Source organism: Hesperophylax consimilis, chromosome 19 (genome assembly GCF_061612785.1).
Source record: "Hesperophylax consimilis isolate HC1 chromosome 19, BYU_Hcon_1.0, whole genome shotgun sequence".
Taxonomy (NCBI): domain Eukaryota; kingdom Metazoa; phylum Arthropoda; class Insecta; order Trichoptera; family Limnephilidae; genus Hesperophylax; species Hesperophylax consimilis.
The window spans coordinates 8,391,847-8,413,366 of record NC_142854.1 but is presented as its reverse complement, the minus strand read 5'-3'; the positions used below and the strand labels follow the sequence as shown (position 1 = coordinate 8,413,366).

Below are 21,520 nucleotides of genomic sequence, written 5' to 3'. Positions count from 1 at the left end.
TTATTCAAGTTCAAAGAACTTTCAATTTTCAAAATTGAACTACTTATCATATCAGAAAAGAGATACAGTTGGTTATATGAATTAACAACTCTTTATTCAATAGAGTGAAGTTACATTAGTGAGAAATCGCACGAGGTTTTACTGAACTAGTGGAACTTCAAGCATTAAGATTTCTACCGATTTATAACAAGTTTCTCTTTAACTCTTAGTTTAGTTAGTAAGTTTTAAAGTTCTAAAAAAATATATGCAATTTTTGAAGATAATATCAATACATTTGTTACGCCGGAACGTTAATTATTTGAAATTCCCTCGATAGAAAAACATTCAAAAGCAAGCTCCTAAAATTATTAAAAACACGTTTTGTTCTGTTATTTAATATGTTATAGGCATGAAAATATTCACAGTATATCTTTAAATGCAACTAAACCATTTGTTGAGAGATTTTTGCCCAATTTCAAACGAGTCGTGTTTTATTAAATATTTTTACCATTTTCGTTTCATAATATAAGCGCGCTCCCTCTATCATTCGTATTTACAAATCTCCCTTTAAAAACGTGTTTAAACGCTTACTACGGGGCCTTAACTCCCATATATATTATATATTCTTTGAATTGCTATCCTTTTCATCATGTGGTAATATTTCAGACAGAAAAAGACCTCTTCCTTGCCGAGGAAGAGCTCTGATTATTGAGCTAAGTCGACAAAGTCATCTTTAACTGTATCACTGTTCTGTGAAAGTCCTATTCAATTTCTGTTATTACAACATTATAGGCCAGTTGCTTGACAGAACTAAAGTAACAACAGATCTTGAAAAAATCTTTCACAGTTCTTGAACATTAACTTTGAAATTTGAAGAATTGTTCAAATTCTCCGAAACAACCCGTCCTAAGACCTATCAACATCATCTTCTTAAAGCCATATTTTTTGGTGATTTAATATTAAAATTTGAGGTTTTATTAATTTTAAAGTTATTCCGCTATAAAAAAATGGATGTCGAATTTTTCAATGATATTTTCATATATTTTTTATGATATTTTTATGAACCACCTCTTAAAAGTATTGTTGACGCAACTATGTTCCTTTAACATTGTCCTTGCAATTTTCTCATCCTATTACCTACAAGTACCTGTCATTATCCGACTGTACCCACGTTTGTGTGACATTTACAACAATAAACGTAACTGTCAAATCAGTTTATTGATGAAGCCGGTTTGATGAACATCTCTTTGTGATCAGTGCTTTTATTGATATCAACTCAGGGTAGAAGGCCTGTGCAGTGAACATATTCGGTTCCCTCATTGTGTTTCTTATCCAACCCAGATGTTGTGGAAGTTGCGTGAGAAATAAATCATCTCCTGTGAGTAAAACCGTCAACATCGTTAACTAACAGTAGGATAAGTCGGATTCCTTTCTTACTCCATGTTCATCATCTCTAACCATCGTTGTGTCAACTTCAAAGTTCACAATTAATTTTACAGTCCATTCTTGATTCGCCTTGCGATTACAAGTATTTTATAGCGTCGGTATTTAGTATTATTGACTTTACTTAACTACTTGTAAAAGGTGAAGTCATTTTCCACTCAATCAGTTGACCAGTTAACACCCCGGGGACTCAAAACGACTCAACTAAATTGCATTAACATTTACATTGTTTTAATTAACTCACATAAGCAGCAAGTTAGATATGTGTTTGATAAATTTTTGAAAAAAAAATACACTGGGTTGCACTTATATACCGCGAAATTTTGGGGATGATCTACGAAAAACTTTCTAGTAAAGTTTTTTCAACAAGGCAACTCTAATTACAAAAAAATGGTGTGTAAAAAATTGTAGAGTATACTTGTAGCTTTACTGTGGAGAAGATTGGGAAGCTCTGGTTTATCATATATAGTAAAAAAACGAAAACATGCATTTTGCGGCCGTTGAAGGCCCAGGTTTTTTATATTCGCTATACCGATAACTATTTATAATTATATCTTTGACGGCCTCCATTGTCGAGTTAGGTTTAGAGTTATTTTTTTAGGTTAATTTGTGTTATTTCACAATTTACTTATTTAAGATAATATATAGTATATTTGCCGCACGGTCCAGAGTGGAAGATACTCGTAGTATCGCCCTGGTGTAAGACCACTATTCAGAATTTAAGAGGCTTTGGCCGTGTTTAGTGACCAAAACTAAATAGCCAGGTTAACCCACCTTTCTCTTCCACATCCTTACCCTCCCAATTATCTTCAGCTTTCTTCATAGTCTCACTGGCTCCAGATAGTTAGGAGCAGTTGGGACTCTTGTGTATAAAAAATCGTAATGATTATATATTTCACCATGGCAAAAAGAACTCTAGGCTACACGAGCGACATACTAATTGTATACCTTGGGCTTTTTATTTGATATATCAACATAAAAGAGGAAGTTTTGAAGTATCCGAGTTATATTTATAGTTATATACCAAAGGGACTAACACGCCCACATCGTAGACTACTATACTTTATTATACCGTGGGGTGTGTTCCATAAGGGCGCCTTTCCATAAGCTGTGCCTACCCTAATATATACCCGAACCATATAAAGAAATTAGTATATATTAAATAAAAACAAATTTCCGACAAAACTGTTTTTTTATAATGAACTTTTACGCTAATTGATTCAGTTGGCCACAATAGTCAGCGGAATCAAACATAGTGGCTTCGGTTGTCTCTGATCCCCGTGAAATCTGGTTCAATGAACTAAAATTTGCTTTGAATTTAAATGTCATTTCGTAATTGGAACTTATTGTGTGAAAGATTCAGACAAGCGATAAAGTAGGTACTTACCTATTATCAAACATATGTTAGGTTGTGAACTAAGTCAAATTAAGTCTACTTCCCCATCTCCTTCTCCTCCCCATTATCTTCTGCCTCACTACATACACACATTGGGGATACAACAGTCTCACAGTTCAATATTCATATTAAAAAAAAATAGGTTATGTCAGGTTATATTACGTTAGGCTAGGTTTGGTTAGGTTAGGTTTGGTTAGGTTAGGTTTGGTTAGGTTAGGTTTGCATAAGTAAGGTTAGGTGAGGTTATAGTAGGTCAGGTATGGTTAGGTATGGTTAGGTAAGGTTAGGTAAGGTTAGGTAAGATTAGGTAAGGTTGGGTAACGTTAGGTAAGGTTAGGTAAGGTTAGGTAAGGTTAGGTAAGGTTAGGTAAGGTAAGGTAAGGTTAGGTAAGGTTAGGTAAGGTATTTTTACTCGGGAGATATTTTCAATTTGTATGGATATTTCAGGCGACTAATTATTGCTTATAAGAATTTGTTATCCTTTGTGCTATGCATAAAAATACTTTTCTTATTAACATTAGTTTATCATTAATACATAACAAGGTTAGGTATGGTTAGGTAAGGTTAGGTAAGGTTAGGTAAGGTTATGTAAGGTTAGGTAAGGTTAGGTAAAGTTAGATAAGGTTAGGTAAGGTTAAGTAAGGTTAGTTAAGGTTAGGTAAGATATTTTTACTCGGGAGATATTTTCAATATGTATGGATATTTCAGGCGACTAATTATTGCTTATAAGAATTTGTATTCCTTAATGCTATGCATAAAAATACTTTTCTTATTAGCATTAGTTTATCATTAAGATATAATAAGGTTAGGTTATAGTAGGTTAGGTTTGTTTAGGTTTAACTAGGTAAGGTTAGGTTATGTTTGGTTAGGTATAGTTAGGTTAGGTTATGTTAGGTTATAGTAGGTAAGGTTTTAGTAGGTTACGTTAGGTACTGATATCTTAGGTTAGGTTTGGTTAAGTAATGTTAGGTTAGGTTAGAGTACGCACATAAACAATGCGATCGTGAGTATTTCGATACAGCCGAACGCCAGCGTTTTACGCCTCTGTATTATATCGGTCACGTAGGATTTATTTAAATTTATATAATTTTTCAACAAAAACCTCCGGCAAGAAAAATTATAATCGACTGGCCCACACAGACTGGGCTTAGTCTGATTATTCCATATTCCTTTTCATGTTCTATTTTCGACCCTTAACCTTTTCTCTATCCAACCGTCCCCTTCCCTTCTCCACTCTCCCGTCTGAATAACTTAATAAGAGATCTCTCCCTAATGAGGGCGAACAAACTGTCGAGGGTCGTCTCGTTCTATTGAAGAATTTGCTACGCAAATGCAGTGATTGAGAATAATAAATAAATAATTGACTTAGCTTAGCGAAGTCCTGTTTTAACTCGACCGTTTTGCTTCATCTCAATAGCACAGTGACAGAATGCCCTCCTGCAAAGTCAGAGGTTTCGAGTTAATTTCTTTCCTCTGCGTTTTTTTATTTGAAAAATATTCACATTGTTCTGTTATTCATACAATAAATGATTTTTATTATGATATGCCGAACAATTATGCTTAGTGAAACGAAATGAAATGCTTAGGTCTGTAGGTAATATAATTCTCAAAGTGGGAATATGAATCTAAATGTCTCGGATTCAAGGGCATTTTTTATAAGAAAAATAAAGAAATCAAAGAAAAGAAATTTAAAAAAAAAGTTATATTTTTTTCTCCTCTTTTTAACCGTGATAAATTTCCAGAAAACTTCTAACCCCGATTTCTGCCAATTTCATTGCTAGGGAACAATGACACAAAAAAATACATACCGATATTATTATTCTTTTTTTGAACAATGGCTTTTTTGCATATTGCGATTCGAATAATAATAGTAACCCCGAAAAGAACGCGATGTTTCTCGTGAAACACGTATTGTAGGTGGATACATAATGTATATTTTCTTTTACAGGAGGCCCTGAGGTAAAAAAATCCAATAGGGCGTTTTTCATCTTTGGGGATGCTGTGTTGGGGGTGTTTTAGATATAGATATGATATGATAGAAAGTTCTGTTAAGGCGATGCACTACGTAGTACTTTAAAATCATGTGTTTTTGGTTTGAAAATTTGGTCGCCTAGAAATGTTTCAGATGCTTTAATTAAATACTGCGAGTAGAATACATTTTGGCCTTTGAAATAATCGAGTATTTTATAAGCCCAGAAAAAAATAATGTGTAGGCCTATGAAAACTGCTTTAAAGTTTAAAATCTCCTACTTACGAACCCATTTTCAGTTATGATTTTATTGTATAATTTGGCAAATTAAGTTATTTAAAAAATGATCGAAAAAAAAAATTTATGTCTGAACATCCACAAAATAAAATAAAAGGCACTTTTTGGACATGTTTTTTTCTTGCATAAATCAAAACAGTTGGATTGTGTTAAGCGGGAATTTAAATCTTATCGCCATCTACGTAAGGTGTGTTATTGATAGCGGCTCGAATCAAAATATTACACGACGTAGTGCATCGCCTTAAGGAAAATTGTATGAAGGGTGGGTAGGAATTTCGGGGTCAATGTGTCCAGGAGTGACAGACGAATGAATCCATCCCTCCCACTGCGGTGCAAGACGATGGGTCGATAGAGAGTCCGGCTGGATAGGTCAAAAGGTCTCCCTCAACCAGTCTCTCCCGATCCGACCCACCACGCAGAGTAGTACGTGGGCAAACCATTGATGTGTCTAATTTAGTCAATGGGGCAAACGCATCCACCGCCAAGACCTAGACAAACCTCACACCATGAACCCGGACACTCCTTCTAAATCACCAAACGTAGCGAAATACATGGGGTGACCTATGGCAGGGGTATTAGTTATCCAATAAATGGTTACAAAAATTGTTTATATATATATACAGGGTGTCCGGGGGTAAAGTGCACTAACTTCGGGAGGTGATTCAAAATAATGCTAAAAATAAAAAAAGAATAATTACTTTTTAGACCAAAACTAAAATATGTTTCCACAGAAATTTTCCCATACAAATAATTCAACTTTTTTACCTAAAAAAACCTTAAAACGTAGTAATTTTGAAAAAATTTTAACCCGAATTTAGTGCACTTTACCCCCAATATATAACAGTAACCACAATAAATACCGCATAACACAATAAATAACAGTAAAATTGTGGTGTGCGGTAGTGAATGATGGAAAAAGCCGGGGACGCCCGAGGAAGATATTCGCAATAGCGAAGCGTGGCCAAGTCCACTAGTACCTATTATACAGGGTGTATCGGCACGTACCCGACAAACTTTTACCAGCTATTCCTTAGCCCATTTGGAGTAAAAAATGTCATGGGCACTTTACTGTCCGGTAACATTTTTTTTTAATAAAAAATTTACCATTCATATTTTCACCACATGTCACCAATGTTTTATCCTTTGTTAAAGTTTGAAAACCCGTCTGGCAATATTTTATTCAAGTTTTGTTGAATAATTTACGTACGTACCTATATTTGCGCGCTTTTACAATCACAACGAAATGGCATGCCACCATTCGTCTCATTTTTAACTATTATTATTTAGTGCGTATGAAAGAGCGAGGACGCTTTTTGACACACTTGCTAATAACAGCTGTTGAACACGAGAACACACATGTTGACAATGCCAATGACAGTGACGGAGTGTGGATTTATTTATTTATTTATTGTTTTTTAATTGAAAAAAATGTTACCGAACAGCAAAGTGCCCATTTTAGCACATTTTTTACTCCAAATGTGTTAAGGAATAGCTGGTTAAAGTTTGTCGGGTTCGTGCCGATACACCCTATATAAATAGTTTCAGCTTCTCAAATCCTACAATCATTACAATATTTTATGAATTTTAATGCGTCTTCTCTAATATGAATAATAAATTCACATCTGTTACTCCACCAGGGTTGTCAGTCAGTCTGTCAGTCCTTGACAGGGTTGACTCGAGTTTTTCGAACGATACGGACTTGCGGTAAACTTAACTGTACCGCGGCGTCTCGCCATATTGATTTTTCATTTTCAGCAAGTGAGCGTTGAACAGTGGCGCACCTGGGCCGGGGCCAAGGGTCGTTACTCGTTATGCGAGACCACCCTGTGACACAACTACCCCCCTATTATATCCTTCCCCCTTCTGCGCCCCTGTGGGAATACAAACAATTATACTAGAAGTAGAACTCGCTTTCAAAAATAATATTTTTAATTTTTTCCTATTTAAAACATCAAAACCACAATTTATCTTATATTTTCTGTGTAACATTTTTTTAAATTTCTAATAAGGAATAATACATTTTTTCCGAGGAAACGCCACTATCTCAACGACAATTCTTAATTGAAACTTCAACAATTGAGTCAGCTTGCATTTGTATTTAATGTTTGAAATGATAAGTAGTTACTGACAAATATCAAAAGTTTTATCAAATGATTTTGCAGTCTTATTTATTTATGTAGAAAGAACGGCGGAAGTGCCATTTATAAAGATGATAGTTATCGACAGTCATATTACAATATAAAAAGAAGAAAGAAAATAAAAAATTGTGAAATTATATAAGTAAACAAGACAAAAGATAAAATAAAATACAATAAAAACACATAAATTTGTTTTTGACCACACAATAGTTTTATTTTCACTCTACCGGTTTCGGAAAAAAAGGAAGAAGGAAGGGTTCTTCCGAAACCGATAGAGTGGTCAAACCTATAGTGGTAAAAAACAAATTTATGTGTTTTTATTGTAAATTATGATGAGCCACATAGTGAATGCTTTTTACAATTACGTAAAATAAAATACATTATTATAAAGTTTGTGAAAGGAATTAAGAAGAAACAAAAACCAATCCAAGAACCTGTTATTTACTGACCTCGTTAAAATAAGCACTGCTAAAATTTGTAATTAGAAACATCAGCTAACATAGCATAAGGGTTAACAATAGTGTGCAAAGTATATATGTATAACAGAATTGTAGCCTAAAAACGTGGTATAATTGTCACAATAACAACCTTGATCTAATGGTGGGAACATGAAAGTGAATGAAATGATAATTTACAATTTTATAATAAAAGCTAGCTGTACCCCGCCACGAGTTGTAGTGGCTCCTTCAAGAAGTTTCAAGAGTATTCTCGAACTTTGCGGAATTTACAGACACACTCCGCCACACAGTTTGGAACCTTATAGAACGTTCTTGAACGTTCTCCTTTCAGAACCTTCTAGAGCATTCGAGAACCTTCGTGAATTTTATGGAACCTTCCAGACTCACCAACACAGTTGGCGGGCTCATGCTGAAATAATCTGAAGCATTCGCGGTCTTCTCATAACAAAGCAATGACTGACTCCCATCCATGCTAAGCCACCCCCACCAAACTCTCTTACTTTCGATGTGACACCAAGGGCTATCTACCACCATAACCACCGGTGGGTGGCAGTGGTTGGTTGTGAAAAAAAGTAGGCGGGTAGGGAAACACGGGTTTCTTTTATAATATACATATATTAGATAAAAGATATATTTTTCTTCTCTCACTTACCTTCAACTTCAAACGAAAAACAACAATATGATAAAATATAGGCGCGTCTTCACCGCATTAGAAAAAGTAGAATCTATATATTAAAAAGTTTATTTTTTCATTGCACAAAAACTTATTGTACATATGTGCCAGTGAAAGCCCTCTGCTGCAATCTCCAATGCTCTGGCGTCATGAATTTTGCATGGTATTTTATGTCTGCAAATTCTGGAAGCAAAGTAAAGCACAACGTTATATCCATTACGGGCTTTGAAATATCTTGGAATCTCATATGAATGCAAAAATCAAACAGGGCGCCATAAAACATGTGTTTAGTTGAATGTTTTTAGCAGAACAGACATTTTATGTACTTTAAAGATTTATGTGAAAAATTAAAACAAAAAAATTGAGCATTAAAACGGAGAAATATTATACATAAGTCATGGTAAGTATTCTTATTACTGATGAGAGATTTACTTCAAAGGAATAGCGACAGCTTCCAGTATTATTTTCAGACGATACATCATCTCGTAAAATATGCAAAGTTTTGAAGGAATGTCCGAGCATGACGAATAAAAATAGGTCTAAATATTTAGAAAAGTTTGCCAAACTATGGACACGTACATACATACAGGGTGCGGCAAAATAGACAGTGCAGTTTAAGGGGGGCTTATTAAAAAAACCGGCGCACTTATAAAATAGTAATAGTTTTCGGCCGCATTTTGACACATCTCAGCGGGTATAGCGGCGATTTCCTCCCGAATTCGATCCTTGAGTTCTTGCAAGGTGTGAACAGGAAGAAGTCGCTTGGAATGCCCTCTGGGTGGCGATGAAAGAACGGCCATTTTCAAGAAACGTGCGGACGACGAAGCTCTGGTATTGTCCGGACTAAACCATGGTAACGACTGAAAACCGCACGACCCTCGCGAGACAATGAGACCCTTCCTAGGTTCCTACCCCCAGTACAAGGGATGTACCGGCCCTTCAAAACTGCACTGTCTGTTCTGATGCACCCTGTAACATTGGCGTGCAGTGACTCTCTTTCTTTTGAATCTCATTTTGTACACTGTATTTTTTTTTTTTTTTTTTTATTTCCTTTATTTTTTCCCAATTTATATATTTCACATTACAAGTTTTATAATAATAGGAAAGGGAACCCACTAAGGCGCAGCCTGTGCGTGGGTAATATAAGTTAATACATTAGATTTTTGTACCTAAAAATATATAACGATAAAAATAAAATAAAAACAGTAAGCATAATAAAGAAAAACGGTAGGATTATAATTAAAGTTAGTCTAAAAAATTGTGCAAGAGGTGCATATTAAAAATAAATCAAAGTAAAAATAAAGATTGTAAGATAATATATATGAATTAAAAGAACACAAAATAAAATAATAATAAAATAATATTGCCACAACATTCCCGTAAAATTATTAAGATATCTAATAATGAAGGTAAAACGTCGTAAGATGCCTTCGCTGGTTTTCAAATTGCATCTATTATACACATGTTATTATGTTTGATAAAATTTAAAGAATTACAGTTTTACAATTTTATTCGATGGATATCTTAGACATGACTATCCGTGGATGCAGAATTGAAAGATAAATCGTTTGCCGTATTGCTTGAATTATAAACATGGCATTAAATTAAAAATGGCATTTAGCGCATTTTTGAGAGCTGACCCTTAAGGTTTTAAATTACTTCAGGGTGAAGTGACCTGCCCTCAATATTTTTTGCAGAAAAATCATTTAAAAATAGCAAAACACTGTTACCGAGAATCGAGAAACAGAAAAATTCCCTCGTGTCATAAACTACTGTGACATTTACAGCTGATATGTAGCTGTCAAAATCAGCTGCGCGATTTGTCGGCGGCCATATTGATTCAATTCCGGGCGCTACTATTTGCTAGGCTGTTAAATTATAGTTGCCGTTCATTCGTCGTGGTTTTGAGTAGGTACTTACTGGGTAGGTACCCACCCGCAATTTTCTGGACACGATCCCGTTATTAAATTAATGGGAATTCCAATTAAATTTGTTTCATATTTCATTACGTGGTTTAGCACTTTATTAATTATAATATGGCATACCTAACCTAATTGAATTACTACTTTCAATTAGGTCCTATTTTTGTTCGTTAGAAGGGTCCACCAATATAAAATTATAATTCATTTTTATTGAAAAAAAAAATCTTCAAAAAAAATCTAATAATTCACATAAAATCCAAATTACTACCCACCCCTCAAAACCTTTTTCCTTCTCAGTCTCTCTTTCCTTTCGCTAAACAGACCCTCCACACAGCATTCCCAAATATGACATCGGCACTGAGGCATTTTTTTCCTCATGGCCTCAAACATTTGAAGAAATAGCGTGGTGGGTGTGACGTCACTGGATTTTGTATTATGGAATCGAGATTTTTTCTTTAATTTAACCGCCTTTAGTTGAAGAAAACATTGTAAAATGCCGGTATTTCATCACTAGTCGAACTCATGTCAAAATATAAAAATACAGTATTCGATTCAATATTTCCAAGTAATTGAACATCCCGATACGCGTTTGAGGTTTTGATTATATAGGGTTTTCCAATAAGAGGTGTTATTTTGAATAGCCCGCTATTTCCGTAGATATTACTTTTGAAACTGTCATTTTATGACATTTGACAAGTAGAAACTACGTTATTAATAAAAATGAAACGATACACGCTTCAACAACGCATTGAAATTATTAAAATTCTCTTGAGTGAATCATATGCAAATCATCTTGAGTGATGAGGCCCATTTCCACCTCGGTGGCTTCGTCAGCAAGCAAAATTGTCGCATCTGGGGCTCGGAAAACCCAAGAGTTATTGTTGAAAAGCCTCTCTATCCTCAACGTGTGACTGTTTGGTGCGGTTTATGGTCCAGTGGAGTCATTGGACCTTACTTTTTCGAAAATGAGGCTGGAGCAACAGTTACGGTGAATGGATTGCAATATCGAGAGATGATCAATGATTTTTTTATGGCCGGGATTGGATGTTATCTATCTGAACAACGTTTACTTTCAACAAGACGGCGATACGTGCCACACAAGCAACGAAACCATTGATCTTTTACGATTGAATATCAAAATAACACCTCTTATTGGAAAACCCTTGCAATAGCACAATCCATAATAGAATACGGCATTATTGCCTGGAGTCAGAGCCAGTAAAAAATACATGGACACACTTTATAAAGCTGTAAATGTGGGATTAAAATAAATTTAACTTTACATTGTATTCATGGTATTATTATTGTTATATATATTTGATAACAGTTGCCAAAATAAAGATTAAAATAAATTTAATATCAAAACAAAACTGACACCTAATTTTTTTCAGATGAAACCAAAATCCCAATGATTTAATGACGTCATTATGATGAGATGGTGCATTATTCATTTTCTCTCAATCCCTATTGTATTTTCAAATACATCTACATTTGATCCGAAGTGGTTAGTAGATACCTTAGTAACTTAGTAACGTCTTCTTCTTCTTCTTTCAGCCGGCGGAGAGTCCAAGGATGGTGAGGAGGAAGAGGCGGGAGTCGCGGCGGCCGACCCGCGGGCTCCGGGAGCGGAGGGGACGGCGGCCGGCAAGGCTCTGGTGCCCCCCGTGCCCCCGCACGCACTCGGGCACGCCGCCGCACAGCAGTGAGTATAATTTTTTTTTTATCTTCCACCTTTTCCTTTCCTTCCTGACATATTTTCATAATATTGTATTTACTTATTATACATGGCGTAACAGCATGTACCCGAAATATATTTCATTTCAATTAAAAAATAAATAAAATCACACGCCGCCACTGTTCTTACCGATACACGTCGCAACGGATCACGTGATACGCGGCATGCGCTGTCTCGTCTGTTACCGCGCTGCTGGAACGAGACGGAGTGCATAACAAGTGGTCCACTAAGCTTTAGTTTTTAATTGAAAAAAATATCACCGAACAGCAAAATGACATTTGAGTTTTTAGCTCCAAATATGCACAGGAATCGCTGGTTAAAATCGTCCCAGTACGTTAGTTACTTCTCATACTTTGGCTTCATAAAGGACCAAAAAAAACACACTCCCCCACCTTTTAGAAAATTTGACTAGGTACACGATCGTGAGCTCTAATGCTGTTTTTTATCAATGGGAAAACCGCACGAGATTCCCAAAGCTCCGTGCTGTAGGATATGGGTGGATATACTGCTGACTGATTAATTTCCCGATGAAGAGAAGCTGGGAGGTAGTGAGCACGTCTCATGTGAAAGGTGGATTTAAAGGAGCCAGGAAGACTAGGCAATTCCTCATTAGGGGTATGTTGTGAGGCTGAAGGTAGTGGGGCGGGATTGAGATAGGGAAGAATATTGTGGGGGTTATTCAGAGATTGTCACCAAACACGGCTAAAGCCATTTCACGAAAAATTTAGATTGTATGGAATTTCACAATTACGATTCTGAAAGTGTCTAGGTAAGCTATATACCTACTGTTTTAAGTTAATTAATTAATTGTTAAATTACACAAATTTAATTATGCAAAACTTATTTGCGCGCTTCGGGATATGAACAAGCGACTTCTAGATTCGTAGACGAGTATCGTAACCATTCCACTTATTGTCTTAATATAATACTATACAATAATATAAATTTATTGAAATTATGAATATGTACGATTTCGTTGTTTAAGGCGAAGCTTAATGCCAAATCACTATTTTGATTAATCTTTATAACGAATTGATGAACATTATGAATACCAAAAAATATGCTTAAGATAAATTGAAGGTTTTCCTATCGCTTCGCTTGAGTAGAATACAAATAAAAAATAAATTACTAAATATAAAATATAAATGTAAACCACTTAACAAATATTTTTTCAATATAAATGTATGAAGGCATAAAGGAAATAACTTTAAAAAAATACGTTATTATAGCTAAGATTAGCTGTGACAGTTTCACTTGATTAAATTTTTTGCTTTCTTTTAAAATTATTTAGAAAATAAATAAAAACCAGTTTTTTTTATTGAAATCGAACGTTTCTAGACTCCGTTTATGAAGCGATTTTAATGCCTATTACCTACAATATAAGGTATACCAAGAATATACACATTTTTGGCTTGTAGCTTCCTCTTTATAACTTTCTTGGTGTAAAATTACAAAATGGCATATTTTATTAGAACAAATCAAAATGTCTTATTAACTTTTACCCCAGATATAAGCTAATTAGAGGTCAAACCTTTTAACAGCACATTAATAGGTCATGTCATTAACTTGAGGATTGTATAGGGTGTTTTAATACGTCTGTGTAAACGTAATTAACTTAGCAGGTACTTCATAATGTGTCATTATATTATATACTTAAATTTTATGACGTTTATAGAACTTACTAGCGCAGACCCATGAAAATCATGGGATATTACGTTAGTAAGTCTTGTTAGTTAGTAAAGATTTAACCCGTAAAATACAAAGTTTTTTTACTATAATTAACATGTTTTCAATTTTATAAATTTTTCTCTTGAACCGGTTGGTAGCCAATTTTAAAGAAAAACATATTATTTTTTTGGTTTGACTGAAGATTGAACTAACCTTTACACGGACTGGAGTCAACCGCGTTAACAACTCAGTCAAATCGCCGATTGGGTGAGACCGACATTTATTTCGCATATTAAGTGCTGTAATGTCTTCCAATTTCTGAGAAATGCGAATATGTCTGCGTGTGTACGCGTGATTGAAACCAAAAGTTAATAGAATGCATTGTGCATAATGCATCGACAACAAGTGTATCTGCCGAGTTTCAACACGATCGGTGTCGGGAAGTGGGTTAATTTCCACATACAAGATTTGCATTTATTCATTCATTTACGAAAACAAAAGTGAAATTCAAATTCGAAAATGGAAAAAGAGGAGAACCTTAAAATTACGAAATCTGACTTTACGAGTAGGTACTTCACAAGAAATTTAAACAAAAGAAATAAACATTTAAAATATTGAATTAAAATAACTTTCTATTAAAAATATCATGTTATATTCAGGTACTTACTTTATCGCTTGTCTGAATTTTCGACACATCAGTTCCAATTTTTAAAATGACAATCAAAATATTTAAAAAAAAGTTTTATTCATTATAGGTAGGTCTGTTAACGCTTGTCTGAATTCTTGACACAATCTCTTCCAATTTTATGATTTTATAAATTCAAGTCTAAGTTCATTGAACCTGAGTTAAGGTCACTCACAAAAAGACTCACCACGAAATTAGTATGTTTGATGATTAACTTGTATCAGTAAACAAACACCGGAAACTTTACAAAAAAGTTTAATGCAATTTATTTCGTACCAATGTATAGGTACTCTCTTTGTTACCAAATGATCTGAATAGCCAAATACTACAGTCGAGCTTCCTCTTACCCCTTTCCTTTGTCTCCACCATCCACCTCAGCTCACAAAAATACCCAAATAAAGAAGCCATAGATCCATTGGCATCGAGCAATGGGGATTTTTTTTTATTATTGTTGTGGTCTAAAAAAATACTTTAACTTCTAATTATCTGTTTCTTATTACGCAAAATAACTTCATTACCATACCGCATACCTACCGGTTTTCCATCTATAACATCTGTTTTCCAAACAAAAACAAAAAAAACTACTTTACATTTAAATGAGAAAATATTCAAATGTTAAGGAAAATTTTGTGAAAGAGAATTTAAAGAAATACCACCTACACATTCAAATTAATGCTAAGCAAATTCTTTTAAGAAAGTATCTACTCCAATTTTCTTACAAAATTGGAACACATTCAAATATGAAGCAAAATCTTTAAAAAAAGTACATACATCAATTTTCTTACAAAATAGAAAGAAATAATAATAATAATATTTCTTTTAAGAAGGTACAGGCCCCAATTTCCTTAAAAAATTGGAACACATTCAAATGTAAAGCAAACATTTTTAAAAAGTACCTACCGCAATTTGCTTACAAAATTGGAATACATTAAAATATTAAGGCGATGCCATACGTAGTAATGCAAAATCATGTGTTTTTGGTTTGAAAATTTGGTCGCCTAGAAATGTTTCAGATGCTTTAATTAAATATTTGCGAGTAGAATACATGTTGGCCTTTGAAATAATCGAGTATTTTTTAGATAAGTCTTTTTATAAGTCCATAAAAAAATAATGTATAAGGCCTATGAAAACTGCTTTAAAGTTCAAAATCTCCTACTTACGAACCCATTTTCGGTTATGATTTTACTGTATGATGTAGCAAATTAAGTTATTTATAAAATGATCGAAAAAAAATTAAATATTTATGCCCGAACATCCACAAAATAAAATAAAAGGCACTTTTTGGCAATGTTTTTTTCTTACATAAATCAACACAGGCGGATGGTGTTAAGCGGGAATTTAAACCTTATCGCCATCTACGTAAGGGTTATTATTGATAGCGGCTCAATTAAAAATAATACACGACGTAGTGCATCGCCTTAAGCAAAATCTTTTAAGAAAGAACCTACCCTAACATCCTTATAATAATTGGAATGCATTCAAATATGAAGCAAAATCTTTTTGAAGATAGTAGGTACCTACCCCAATTTCTTTACAAAATTGGAACAAATTCAAATATGATGAAGAATTTTACAAGAAAGTAACCACTTCAATATAAATAAAATTGTAGCGTACATTAATTTCTAAACAGTTTGTAGAAAATCTAAAGTAGGTAAGTAAGTACTTAAGTTCCTTCCGTGCAACTATTTCAATTAACTTTCCCGGTATAAAAGCTGGGGATTATTTGCAGCACGGCACATTTTGCATTCACCGTTCAAAGTTCGAGCACGTTCACTAGTTAGTTATATAATCAAATATGTAATGTATTATTTGCTATTGTTATGTTTAACTTTGGAGCATCCATTATTTAAGATGATCCATTCTCTCACCAAGACTAAAGGTAATAACGTTTCTAAAGTTAATAACTCATAAATAATACTGTATACAATAATATTGTTGTCATTAATTGCATTGCACCTTTGTATAGGTACTTAATTGTATTTTGTGTAAGAATACCTCTTTTAAGTAACTTCTAAAGTCTAGAAAATTCGAGATCTCTTGCTTTTTTTTCAGCATAGGATACAAAATAGGCATGCGTGACAATTTTTATGTGAATACAGCACAAGAGTCAACAAATGCTCCCAACCGTATAAACGTTACGAGGCTGAATGTGGTGGGGAGGGGAAGGAAATGGAATTACCAGACTGATCTGATCACCAAATATGGCTAAAGTCATTTCAAGCAATGTTTCTATTCTGAATTCTGTTTTTCTGCAAGGCAATACAGAGAGTATCTTCTACGTAAGTTCTTTTAAATTGAATAATCATATTATTTGTATATAGCGGTGAATAGGTTAAGATTGAAGCGGCAACATGTCTGTAGATTTGTAGATTGTAGGATGGTTATATTTATGACTAACTAACTAAACCAAATAACCACCACTCCGTGTCCCGTAGGGGTAACCAGAGAGGATGGACTGCCACACACTCTTTTCTTCATCACATTTATACATCTCTATATAATTATAGACAGAAATAAAAATTAACTTAACCGCCTGATGACGGACACTATAACGCTATCTGAAACATTGGCTAAAGAAGGAGGAATGATAACGAATATTCTTTAGTCGTGAAAATCTTAAGTCGTATCAGAAATAAAAATTTCAAGTCATATCGGAAATAAAAATCTCAAGTCGTATCGGAAATAAAAATGTTTTTTTTTTCCTTTTCCAGGGAGATATCGGCGAGCCAGCAAGACTTCTTCAAGATGTTGGACGAGAAAATTGAAAAGGTAAAATATTTACACAATAACTATTCAATATTTTTATAAATCTCTAGCTAAGTAGCTTTTAGTCGAAGTATGATACAGTTAAAAATGATGTAAGTCATCGCCATCTTTATTAATACAGGCCGTGCTATAGAAAATTAAATGATACTTAATGAAACGTGTTTTCGAACTTTTGAACTGGGTCATTATTACAGCAGGGATTAGTACAAAGCCTTGCAATATTCAGTGAAAAATGCTTTCTTTAACTGTCAGTTCATTTTCTACAGCACGACGTGTATTAATAAAAGTCGGTGGTGGGTAAGTTGATATGATTTAGAATTAGGGCGATGCCATACGTAGTCATGCAAAATCATGTGTTTTTGGTTTGAAAATTTGGTAGCCTAGAAATGTTTCAGATGCTTTAATTAAATACCGCGAGTAGAATACATCTTGACCTTTGAAATAATCGAGTGTTTTTTAGATAAATCTTTTTATAAGCCCAGAAAAAAATAGTATAAAGGCCTATGAAAACTGCTTTAAAGTTCAAAATCTCCTACTTACAAACCCATTTTCGGTTATGATTTTATTGTATAATGTGGAAAATTAAGTTATTTATAAAATGATCGAAAAAAAATTAAATATTTATGCCTTAACATCCTCAAAATAAAATAAAAGACACTTTTTGGCCATGTTTTTTTTTTGCATAAATCAAAACAGGCGGATGGTGTTAAGCGGGAATTTAAACCTTATCGCCATCTACGTAAGGGTTGTTATTGATAGCGGCTCAATTTAAAATATTACACGACGTAGTGCATCGCCTTAACTCAATGATCAGAGCACGTAACTGGCAAGAAAGAGGTGCTGGGTTCAATTCCTAAATGCAACTGATTCTTTTATGTTTCACTTTTTTTCGTTTGAGTGTTAATATTGTTTTTGATGATTAAATATTATAATTATTATTATTTTTTAGTGATAAACTAATGTTTATAAGACAAGGTTTTACGCATAGCATAAAGGATAACAAATAATTATAAGCAATAATTAGTCGCCTCAAATATCAATACAAATTGAAAATATCTCCCTAGTGAAAATAAATGCCGCCAGCGGGAATTGAACCCGTGCCTTCTGATGTCCGGTCAGGTGCTCTGAAACCACTGGAAATAAGCCGACATAGCTCATTATTGCTTATAATTATTTATTACAATTATTATTGTTTAAAAATAACTGTAGTTTTCTGTTTCCCTAATCCATACAACTTCTTTCCTATTCAACGCTGGCAGTATTTATCAGTCTACTAGTATTTCAAGAAATTAGCATCGTTGATTCTTTCAGCACTAGTGTACCGCTTCCCAAAATTTGTATATACACAGTTGACATTCACCACATAAGAATGGGATGACTTTCTGGTTTTTGTGTTCCAAACCTCCTGCAATACGAGTCTCTTCAAGGATCTTATCATATGTAAATATAGTTAGTCCGGCAGAAAAACGTTGCACGTCAAAAAGTCATTTGTTTTAGACGTCTTCTGAAAAGTTGAAATTTCTCAAATGTATGTCATTTTTCTAGAAAATGAGATTCTTTTTATAAAGCAAATTAAAATTATAATCAAAAACACAAAAATTACATTTTTGATTTGTGACAATTTTTCCCGATCAGCGATATGTTGTATTTTTATAATTTTGCCACCAGCGGTTGATCTATTGAATATTTTTGCTTTTTGCAGGCTCTAAAAATTTGCCAGTAAAATAATACTTCCAAATTACAGTAATATGAAGCGTTCCGATTTTTTTATTTTTCTCTTATGTTTTCAGGGACGTGACTACGATTCTTCAAGCGAGACGGAAATAATAATGGAACAAACTAGAATATCAGCTCTTCTCATGCACTGGGAGTCTGCCTCACAAGCCTCTTCCCAATGCAACCACTCTTCCCCACCCACCCCATCCAGGAGAAGGCACAACAGTCAGGACAGGCAACTTGTCAAACAGGGCTCTTTAGACAAACCCAGGAGTCCAGATGTCAGAAGATATCTAAATAAAGGACAAGCAAGACCATCCCAACCCACTTCCCCTGCTTCTCCACCTTCTCGAAGAAGCCACACAACACCACCGAGCACATACACGTGTAACCAATTGGAGGATAAACAAGATAAGCTACTATATGATAACCGAACTGGCTCCCCCATCAAAAGAAGCCCAATACCAGCAAACACCTGGAAGGGCAACCAAAAGATTCCTCAATTCACACCGAAGCCACCTGGGCAAAAAGTCGACCCATGCGAAGACCAAAGATGTTACAGTCCTAATCTATTGACTCAGAGAGAAATACATCAGTCATACGGCGTTTCGCAGGAATACATAGAAACCACGAGAGAAACTTCGTCACAGATAACGTATAATCCCACATTCCAGTCGTGTAGTCCCTCGCACGTGCCAGTGAAACAGTCATCAAGTGCGCAGACCTTACCCCCGCAACCTTACATCGCTCAGATCATCACATATCCCATGTCTCAGCAGGCAGTGGCGTATCAGAATGCCGCGCAGAAGTACATATCACAGACTCCTACATATCAACCTCAGCCACCTCCACAACCTCAACAACCTCAGCCAGGGCCTTCCATCACTCAACAGAGATACCCCGGTAGAGCCCAGCCAGGAATTCAGCAATCAGCTCAACCCAATATCTATTACATTGCTCCGACTGCTATGACACCTCCTCCGTTGCCGCCAGAACAAGTTTTGACACCTAAACAGCAAACAGCAATACATTTACAACAGTACGTGGCTATGAAACAAGCTCAACAAGCTATGGGCTACAACCAAAGAATACCTGGAGGACAAACAATTCACGACTTTGGGCAATATTGTCCTTCACCAAATGAATCTCCAGGCAACTACAATAGAAAGCTCTATGATAGAACTGACGAAAGCTATTCTCTGAATTTCATGACCGTCGGAAGACAACCTATTTCCCAAAAAGCTATTCTGCAATCTCAGACCTTGAGGCAAACCTCTCCAGGCATAGCTCAATTGCAGCAGAGTGTTGCAGTTAGTCCAAATGTGCAACAGTATGCGACACTGATCAGGAGTTCAAACAACGCAGGTGGTGGTTTCCAAAATAAGCCAGGATGCACGGCATCTTTAGGAAGAAGTCAGTCGTTGAATCAAAAGGACATCTTAACAGCCGAGAGGTACGGAATATCCAGTCCATCCGCTGTCATATCACCCCAAAACAATGTTGCCATTCGGAACAACTTGTGCCAAAGCTTGAATATTGTGACTCAGAAGACTGTAGGACAGATAGTTCCCGGTGGTAATCAAGACTTGGTGATTTATCAAAACTTGACAGGGGCTACGGCCGTGGTTGATCAAAGAGTGATTGTGAACAGTGCCATAGTAAATACGGATGCTTCCGGTAAAGTTGTGCTGGATAATAAAGGACGGGAGAACTTTTTCACAGGTACAGACATGTGCCAAGTTGGACAAACGTCCGAACAGAAATCAGTGTCAAAACAACATTTAGGTTCCAATATTGTAGGCAGGCAAGTTTATTATAGTCAGGTAGTGTCGGCCAATGAACAGAAAGCGGGTAACTCCAGTTTCATGGTGAACACGCCTGATTCTAGCTTGAAGAAGGGTGTCAGTGACATTACAGTGAAAGGTGGAAGGCCACCACTTCCAAGTAAGAATAATTCTTTAGAAAACACAACAGATTATCTTTGATCTCGGTTTTAGTAAAAGTTAATTAAGTTAGTAAGTGAATTTGTCCATTGGTGGAAATATTAGTCATTGTTTTAAAGACCGTAAAATAATAAATTCTTTGATGTGTGTCTTTGAGGTAAATGTTTAGCAATACAGCGCCTTAATAAGTCATCGTTTTGTAATCATAATAAAGTATCTTATTGATATAACAATATAATGTCATTTACTTCATTCATTTATACTATACATAATATATGTGTTTTGTTTGTGGATAAACCCAAACATTTAGATTACTTACTTCATAAATTATGATCAGTGACATCTATGAATCAAAATAAAAAATATTTTTCATAAGTTTCCAACATCAATTTACCTACAATAATTTTTTTATATTTCCACCATCTCCTTAGTAAAAAATGACATGAAATAAAGTATAATTAATGGTTATATTTGTATACAAATTATATAAGAGAAGATGTTGTAGTTTAAATGTGTATAATAATTATTCATAATGCAGTTTTTCAAATTGCTAAATACGCTTTTTATACTTACTTTGGTATGGATCTATAGATTGTGAATAAAACGTTATAATTTATTTTAACAATAAGATTAATACTAGGTACACTGTTCCCCGTACGACTAAATAAGGATTTAAAAATGTTCTTAAAGAGACATCTGTTGATATTAATTGAAGGTACAATACCTGTTACC

At 34.6% G+C, this 21,520-nt stretch overlaps 1 protein-coding gene across 1 annotated transcript in view; it reads left to right on the top strand.

The window, feature by feature from the left end:
* tow (target of wingless repressor) overlaps window positions 1-20,830 on the top strand; it is a 129,915-nt gene extending 109,085 nt beyond the window's left edge. Inside the window, exons 2-4 of the mRNA XM_089643383.1 lie at window positions 11,830-11,977; window positions 17,075-17,132; window positions 18,920-20,830. Coding sequence (XP_089499509.1) covers window positions 11,830-11,977; window positions 17,075-17,132; window positions 18,920-20,830 — 2,117 coding nt within the window. The remainder of the gene's footprint in view (window positions 1-11,829; window positions 11,978-17,074; window positions 17,133-18,919) is intronic.
* The last annotated feature ends 690 nt before the right edge of the window (window positions 20,831-21,520 follow it).